The following is an 8,051-nucleotide window of genomic DNA, read 5'->3' as shown; positions in this document are numbered from 1 at the left end:
CAAAATTTCTCAAATTTCAATGGCAAGTTTTCTCAAATACTTTTCACTTACCGTACAAAGTTCTCTTTGATATATAAAGGATATATAATATTTGGTTTAAATTCCTTCCCTATTAGATGGTATGTTAAATTTGATTTGTATGGTGATAAATTTCGTTGTAATTTTGTTTTTATGTTTAACAAAATAAATAAATAAATAAACTTTTAGACCGACTGCCACTTTAGTAAATATGTGCGATGTGATGCCCGAATTGAAAAGCCCAATTCGTCCTCGACCTCGAGTCCCTGACAACTCAGAATCCTGAAATAAAACTCTTTGTAAAACAAAACTCTCACAAGCTCATCACCGAAAAATCAAATATCTTTATTTTTTATGCAATATACAGGTACTTATTCTCATTATTATAACCGTTGTTACGATGATTATTAATCTTATTTTTGGTGTTTGTTTCCTTCTTTTGATAATTTTTGTGTCTGTTTTTTCTTTCTCTAGGGTTCGATTCCATTCAAAGCATTGGACTTCATTTATTTTTTTCCATTTACTAATCTTCAATATTTTCATCTTCTTCGTTCCCACCCCTTCAATTCTGTAGTTTTGAGCCGTTGAAGGCCGCAAACAGAGAAGTTAAACAATGGGTTCGTCTTCAAACGCAGCTATACCACAAATGCAGGTACTATATATACATACATGGGTAGCTATTTTTGTTTTAATCTATAGGATATTGGAAGCTATAGAATAGTTGCGACTTCGTCCATATGTGATATGTATTTAATAAAACAACCACGGAACATTGCAAGTGTTAATATTTTCCAGAGGAAGGGCTTTCAGGGCCTGAACGTTTGATTATGGCTGGGAAAATTTGTATTTCCGATTAAATTTATGTCGGAACATGATAGTTTGGAGTACATCAAGTTGGGTGAAAGACTTGTAAGTGGGGATAGTCACAGTAACATTGGTTTTTTTAGCTTATGTGGAAGGACCTCCTTATGTTTTCTGGATGGTCTTTAAAAGGAATGACATCTCTAATTATGCGTTGGCTTTCGTATGAGTTGCATTTTATTTGCCCATGAAATAAAATAGAAGATGGATGAGAAATTTTGTTAGGAAATATCCATTGAGCAGGTGAAGTTTCTGTTGAGTTTATAGTTTGAGGGACCTTTTGGACGAACATTTAGAATTTGGAGTTTCTATCAAATTTATTAAATATTGGCTTCTCTTCTTTACACACTTTGCTTAGGATTTTCATTTTCCACCTTCTGTGTAGCACTAAGGTACAAGCTTCTCCTTTCTACCTGTATTCCTCACTTTCTTTTTTTCATTTTGTTATACAAATTCCCAATACTGTACACAAATTCAGAAGCTCCAACTAGCATGATTCTGCTACTAAAAATAAATAAATTATATGTTTACACTCCAATTTCTATCTCAATTTCTTTTCTTCTCTTGCTTTGCTGGTATGTTGTTGGTTGGCATCAGAATGTTAGTTTCAAACATTGACTTTTAGGCAAGTAAGCGCATAATTCTATACTTTTATGTACAAGAATTCTATACTTTTATGTACGCTTGTCTGTGTTTGAGTGCACACATGTTTCTGTGTTCATCTCTTGTTTTCTGTGTCATGGTTGGACTTTCTTCATCAAACTAACATCTATTGGCAGGAAATTATGCTGGAGTTTCGTGCTGGTAAAATGGTTTTTGAGGGGAAAAAGGTTGCTCCTGATACCCGTAAAGGACTTGTTCGCATTGCGAAGGTATTTCATTATTCTAATTCTAGCCTTCAGAAGTTGACATCCATTCTATCTAATATTTATTTGAAGTATTTCTGGCACAACATTTTAGAGTAAATCTATCTTCTTTCTGTATCAGGGTGATGAGGGGTTGGTGCATTTTCAGTGGCTTGATCGGAGCCAAAATGTTGTTGAAGATGTATCCTGGATTATTTTTCATTTTTTCAAAAATCTTTTTCCAGTTTCTATGATTATTGTTTTCATAGTTGTATTTTGTTGTTGTTGCTGTTTTTGTTATTGTTATTATTTCTTTAAGTCTTTGTTCTTTCACACTTGTTCAATTCTCCCTCTTATATTTGTACGTCCTTATTTTGTTGTAATTCTTGTTCACTTCACAGTTTCACTATTTCCATGTTTTTGTGTGTTTCCTCTTTCGGTTTATATGTATCTTCTGTTTTTTATATACTTTTGCTAAAATTTCCTTAACAAAAATACCACAGGATCAGATCATCTTTCCCGATGAGGCAGTTTTTGAAAAGGTATTTAGGATTATTTTGGATTTTTGTAATGCAGATCTGCCCCCTCCCAAAAATCTAATATTCAAATCATAATTTTTGGTTCACTCAGGTTAATCAAGCATCAGGAAGGGTTTACTTATTGAAGTTCAACACTGATGATAGGAAGTTCTTCTTCTGGATGCAGGTTTGGTTTATTGTGAATCTATTTTCTTTTCTTACCATTTAATGTGTAAGTCTTATAAGATTCTAACTTTCATTGCTAATATGATATTAAGGAGCCTAAAGCTGAAAATGACTCACACTTGTGTAGCTCAGTCAATTACTACCTCAATCGACCATTAGGTATGTCAAATTCATTTTGTTGCTTTAGGCTACCACTAACATTATCTCTATTATATATTTTTAAAAAGAAGTTTCCGTTAACTGCACCTCTGCAATGTATTAAGCTTTATTTGAATTATGTACATGACACGTACTTCCAGTCCTTGACATTTAATGGCATGATATTTTTCGATAGATATTCATATCATATCGTATCACATCATATGGCATTGTAGAACATTACCTAAAATGTGAAATCTCTCACTACAGAAAATCTTTACGAAGGCTTCAACTTTGACTTTCAAAACCTGAAAGTTCAGTCTTTGTTTTGTTGCATTTCTGCCTCAAGTTTGATATTGTGTTTATCTTGCTGCTTTGGCAGAGTTCCTTGATGAAGAAGGGCCTGATGCTTCTGTTCCTCTACAAGTTTCTGAAGATGTGGTTGAAGATGATATTTCATCAAGGTAAAGTTGTCATAGCATAGCAGTGAAACTTGCAATCTTTGTCCTGTTAGTAGCCAAAAGAGGGAGAAGGGGGAAGGGGGGAACAAAACTCCACAACAAGTAATAAAACATGAGTGGCGGACTTATAGTGGAATTTCAAATAAGTTTAGGGTTCTTTCAAATAGGTTGACATCAAATATTATATTACAAGATGAAAAAGGCTGCCACCAAATACTGTATCAGAATATAATAGCAAATTCTCAATGATTCCAAAGGCTGAAATGGCTAAACATAAAGCAATTGTATTTTTAAGAAATGCTGGTGAGCTTATTGACCTTTTTATCAAAGATGGTCGACTCCTAGTGACTTGTCAAGGAAAACTAAAATTTCCCCTCCTGGTGTAGTACTCACTGTAATGTTAAAAAATTATGTTTTTATGATCGGACTCCCATCATGGAAAGCTAAGGTGGGGAGTGTATCGGGGACATGGGCAACCTTTAATAAGATTTATACAGTGTGCTCTGCATCTGGGCTTGCCGTAATGATGCAAGTTATTTTTTAATAATGCATGAAATTGTGGCTTGTCTCTACCCCTTTTTCATTTTGACAACATGAGCATTCTCTAAGCGAACTGTTCATCAATCACTTGATGGTTGGATGACTATTGTGGATATGCACATAGTACAGGGCCAGTAACTATGTACCAAGTTTTCTAAGCACCAGAAATCCCTTGTCTGGGTCCTTGGTCACAGAGGTATAGTTGGGGAGTGGGAATGGTGATTAGGATTTTGATTATCCTTCCTTTAACTTGTAGGACTATATTTCATGACCTTCAAGGTGGTTTTCCAGCTTGTGCTTGTGTTGTAATTGTTTTCATTCATATGTTCTACACAGTCCTATAAAGTCTTTGATTCATGATTTGAACTGTTCCTGAATTTAAAAACAAACTGTTTGTTTCTGAAAGTGATTATGATGATATACTTAATTTCTTGCATGCGCAATACCTTTATTATTTTCATTTGAAAACGTGTGTTTTTTCTTTTTCTCTGTGTATTCTTGGAATTTGCATAACATTACTCTGATATGATCAATGTTATGTCTTCCAGAGCTGGAATATTGGTGGAACCAAACTTCGGTGCAGAAGTAAGTAGCGATGTGACTTCTTCATCTGGCCCAGTGAAATTGGAAGATCTTCAAAGAATCTTAAGCAATATTGACCCAGCAGGTATCAAGTTTTCTCCTTATATTATACATTTGTATATAAGTCTTTTCTCTCATTTCGTTGAATTACTCTACCTTCTGTCACTTCTTGTGTCATCTGCAGATACTGCTTTGGATCCAGATGAGGGTGAGATTATGATCTTTTATCGTTGGTGTTGTTTTAAATGGACACAAATGCCTTACATCCAAACTTTTTTGATTTAATATGTATAGGTTGCCTTGATCTAGGAAATTTCTTACGCTTTTCATATCTGAACTATCTAATATATTGCATAGTTTCAATGCAAAATGCCCTTCATATTTTTTATTCAAAAGAAGTAGCAATATTGTGGAAGATTCAATGTGTTGCTTATTTCCTGTAGTGAAATCCTTAATGTTTAAAAATTACTTCAACGTGGCACGATCAAGTGTTTTTGATCCCCATTACAAAATAGATTAGAACGCGTACTCATAAATACTAGGTAGAAATAAGAAAGATAAATGAATTTCTACAAACGGGTTCATATTTTTAACCCTGTTTGCTTTTAGCATCGGAGGTCATCTATTTCCTTAATTCAGCCAGTAAATGACAATTTTTATGAACACTTTGCCCCGAACCATTATGGTGCTTCAGTATATGCCTTTCATTCAGTGTTTAGGCCCTTTATTGAGTGTTATTATTCAAAAAGGATGACGTGGCGGGCGGTATTCCTGGAATGTTCATTTTGCAAATTGCCATACTAGCCTGTTTCTTTTCTCGTTCTTCCTTGTGGTGGCCTTTCTCCTAGTTGTTTGGCCAAATAATCAAGTTACTTGTGGGAAAAGTTCACTTTGCTCTGATGTAAGTAAATATGGTAATTGAGGCACAATTGGGTTAATTTAAATGGCAGAATCTGACAGAATTGATCCCAGAGGTTCAGGTGGTATTCAATGATTTTAACAAAACTGAGAGTTTTAAAAGCAAGATGATAATGTGAATTTGGACCATTCACAGAGGATCTAAAGTGATTTTAATCATAATTTTCGTATTAACGTCTCTATTGGGACCCGTCAATCATTATTTAAAATTCTAACAATTGGCATACTGGCTGATTGTAGTAGAGTATCTTCTACAATTCTTTAAAATATGATATGGCTCTAACATTTTGACTTGCTTTTGTCGGGCTAGGCTTGAGTTTGGGGGACATATTGAAACCTGATTTGATTATGCCATTGATTGAGACATTGCAACTAGAGCAGCGTTTAGAGTCTTACTTACCTGAGGTATGCATCATTCTGGTACTTGAGTTCTCTGTTTTGTTATACACTACTTTTGCGCCATTGTTTGATTTGGTTGAGGTTGCAGGGTCAATGGTCTCCAGAGGATATTTTGGAGTTGCTGCAGAGTCCACCATTCCGCCAACAAATGGATTCATTTGCTTATGTAAGAATTTAAAATGTCATCTTTTGGAATTGTAATGCTGTTTGGTTGTTTTTTTTAATGAAGGTAGTTCGTTTCTTTTATCATCATTATCGTGCTAAACTTTCTTTTATCTTTCCCTAAATGTTTATAGGTACTTCGAACAGGACAGATAGATTTGTCTCAGTTTGGTGTTGACCCAAGTAAATGTAAGCAATCTATATGAGCAGAATCTTGTAGTTTTCTATTATATTCATACTTACTGAATGATTCATTTATTTATTTTACTTTTTTTTTTTTAATTTTTAAAATTTGATACTGTCAATGGGCGAATTCTGAAACTTGACAATAAGACATAATAGCATGTGAGAAACATCAACTACTTGTGAGATGCATCTTAGCCATTGCATTACCATTTGTGGAGAGAAATAGAGGAGGGGAAGAAGGGGCGGAGGGATAAGGAGAAGTAAGACTGGTAATCTCAGAGGACGAAAGTGGAAAACTGGGGGTGAGTGAGGCATCCACCTAGATCCACCATTTCAAATACGTCCTAATGGTTTATTTACTGAGCAGGAAGGAAGATGGAAATGCTGTGACTTGTATTTTTACTCCTTGACCTCGTCAGATTAGATTTTGGTAATGTTAAAGACATCAGTAGTTTCCCTTTTCCATTGCCTTCTGTGTTCCATACTAAAATCAGGAGGGAAAGCAAACTCTTCATCCATACTATCCAATCCATTTTTCTTATTTTCCTTCCTTTGTGTTAAATACTGTGTCAGAAAAGATAACTCTGCTCTCCATCAAGGTTCCCCAATTCGACTATCAGCTTACCTCTAAATGGGAATATGACTACCCATTCTACTGGCATTTTTCAGACAATTCTAGTTCCACTTTAAAGTTCCTTTGGCCTGACGTGTGGATGAATCACATTGGCCATATGCAACTTCATTAAATTGAAAAACTTTAGAGGGCCTGATGCTGATGTTATTTTCCAGTATTTTGTATCCACTTGAGGATTTGAGAGCACCTCAACATGATATCAAATGAGACATAACTCTATCATGATAATCCATGGTATTGTTACTTATGGTTTTAACTACTTTTCTCCTCTTTCTTGCAGACAAATTCACTGTATTGTCTTTTCTTGAGGCACTTGAGGATTCGGTTTCGAAGGCTTCAGAGTCTGATGAGTCGAGGCAAGACAACAAGGATTTAAGATCTGAATCTTGTAATCGTAACGATCCCATGGATGAGTCCAAGTAGTGGAGACACTTGTTTTTACGCGTTTCTGTTCATTTATCCTCCGTTCGTTTGTAGGACTTTTATCCAGTCTTCTTGTAACACTCTATACATCGTTGGTTCAGGAAAGGGAAAAGATGCAACAAGAAATGGTAAGTGTTGAAGATTTATTTAGAGTTCCTACTATTTCGTACACAGATCAATAAATATCTTAAAGGTTTCGTAAATTTTCCTTGTACATGTTGAATCGTTCATAATACTTGAACATCAAAGTTAACAATGTAACATGTCAAACTATTGGAGGTTAATGTGCTAACGTAGAATTGTTTGATTGATTGTTTTTTCAGTAAGATACGACTGCCATGGCTGCAACCTCCATGGTGATCAAGTTTATTTGTTGTATTTTCTTCAATTGCACGTATATCCTCTGACGTAATTTTGCAAAAGGTTGGGTGTCCAGAGAAATCGAATGCGTCTAGAAAAAAGCTTGGGTGGAAATAAAATCAGACAAACGAAAAGAAACTTGGGCTTTTCACATATAGAGAAAAATCTTTCAAGTTCAATATTTTAGAGAAATCTCCTGTTGTAGTTTTAAATGGAAAAACTAATACACACTAAGGGCCAGTTTGGCATTGTTGTGTTGTGAAAATAATTGATGTTAGATTTGTTGTGAAAGAAATCAGCTGTGAAATAAAGTAGTTTGGCATTTGGTAAACTTTTTGTTAAAAGTGATGTTGGTACAATAATCAGTTTTGAGTGTTTGGTAAATTTTTGTGTGAAAATGTTATTATCGGTGTATAATGACTAAAAATGGCACTATGTTGAAATGACTTTTCAATTCAAGTGTTTGGCCCAAAAAAAAAAAAAAATTACTTTCACTTTCTCTTACATATTTTTTTTTGTGAAGTATGTTTCCAACACACCCTAAAAATTATTTTAACATAAAACAAATAAAGTATCAAAAATATAGTGTCAATAATATGGTATTAACAAAAGTTAAGCTAGTCACTCATAAACAAAGAATCATATACAATTTCTAAATAGATGAACTCACTAAACTGACGGCTATATGATTTCTCAATGCCTCCATTTTTTATGCTACTGAACCATCTTCTTGGTGTGCATCAACCTCTCTCTCAATCTCTTGACTTGGATGTCATTTAGGCCATCTTCACTTGAAAAAATCATATATAGCAGAAATCAA

The 8,051-nt window shown here is 34.4% G+C and overlaps 1 protein-coding gene across 3 annotated transcripts; it reads left to right on the top strand.

The window, feature by feature from the left end:
- The first annotated feature begins 265 nt into the window (after positions 1 to 265).
- On the top strand, positions 266 to 7,562 carry LOC117635784 (26S proteasome regulatory subunit RPN13). Of its 3 annotated transcripts, XR_004586949.1 has the most exons (15): positions 272 to 385; positions 593 to 670; positions 1,659 to 1,751; positions 1,867 to 1,926; positions 2,228 to 2,266; positions 2,355 to 2,429; positions 2,521 to 2,587; positions 2,949 to 3,030; positions 4,116 to 4,234; positions 4,334 to 4,357; positions 5,378 to 5,472; positions 5,555 to 5,632; positions 5,763 to 5,817; positions 6,729 to 6,999; positions 7,195 to 7,562. XR_004586949.1 is itself a non-coding variant. In XM_034370149.1 (14 exons), the coding sequence occupies exons 2-14, from the start codon at positions 632 to 634 to the stop codon at positions 6,869 to 6,871; spliced, it is 969 nt and encodes a 322-aa protein (XP_034226040.1). In that variant the 5' UTR covers positions 266 to 385; positions 593 to 631; the 3' UTR covers positions 6,872 to 7,182. The 3 variants fall into 3 exon arrangements, 2 of the variants coding, with proteins under 2 accessions (XP_034226040.1, XP_034226050.1); XM_034370149.1 differs by lacking the exon at positions 7,195 to 7,562 and having other exon boundaries at positions 266 to 385; positions 6,729 to 7,182; XM_034370159.1 differs by lacking the exons at positions 4,334 to 4,357; positions 7,195 to 7,562 and having other exon boundaries at positions 6,729 to 7,182.
- The last annotated feature ends 489 nt before the right edge of the window (positions 7,563 to 8,051 follow it).

This window comes from Prunus dulcis, chromosome 1, assembly GCF_902201215.1.
Source record: "Prunus dulcis chromosome 1, ALMONDv2, whole genome shotgun sequence".
Taxonomy (NCBI): Eukaryota; Viridiplantae; Streptophyta; class Magnoliopsida; order Rosales; family Rosaceae; genus Prunus; species Prunus dulcis.
Note: the sequence above shows the minus strand (reverse complement) of the source record. Positions and strands in the feature narration are given on the sequence as shown.

Excerpts from the sequence above, each read along its gene's own strand:
- LOC117635784 (XM_034370149.1), top strand. The coding sequence starts at position 632 with ATGGGTTCGTCTTCAAACGCAGCTATACCACAAATGCAG. Across the intron at positions 671-1,658 it reads CAGCTATACCACAAATGCAG|GAAATTATGCTGGAGTTTCG; the intron begins GTACTATATATA and ends ATCTATTGGCAG. Across the intron at positions 4,235-4,333 it reads AAGCAATATTGACCCAGCAG|ATACTGCTTTGGATCCAGAT; the intron begins GTATCAAGTTTT and ends TGTCATCTGCAG.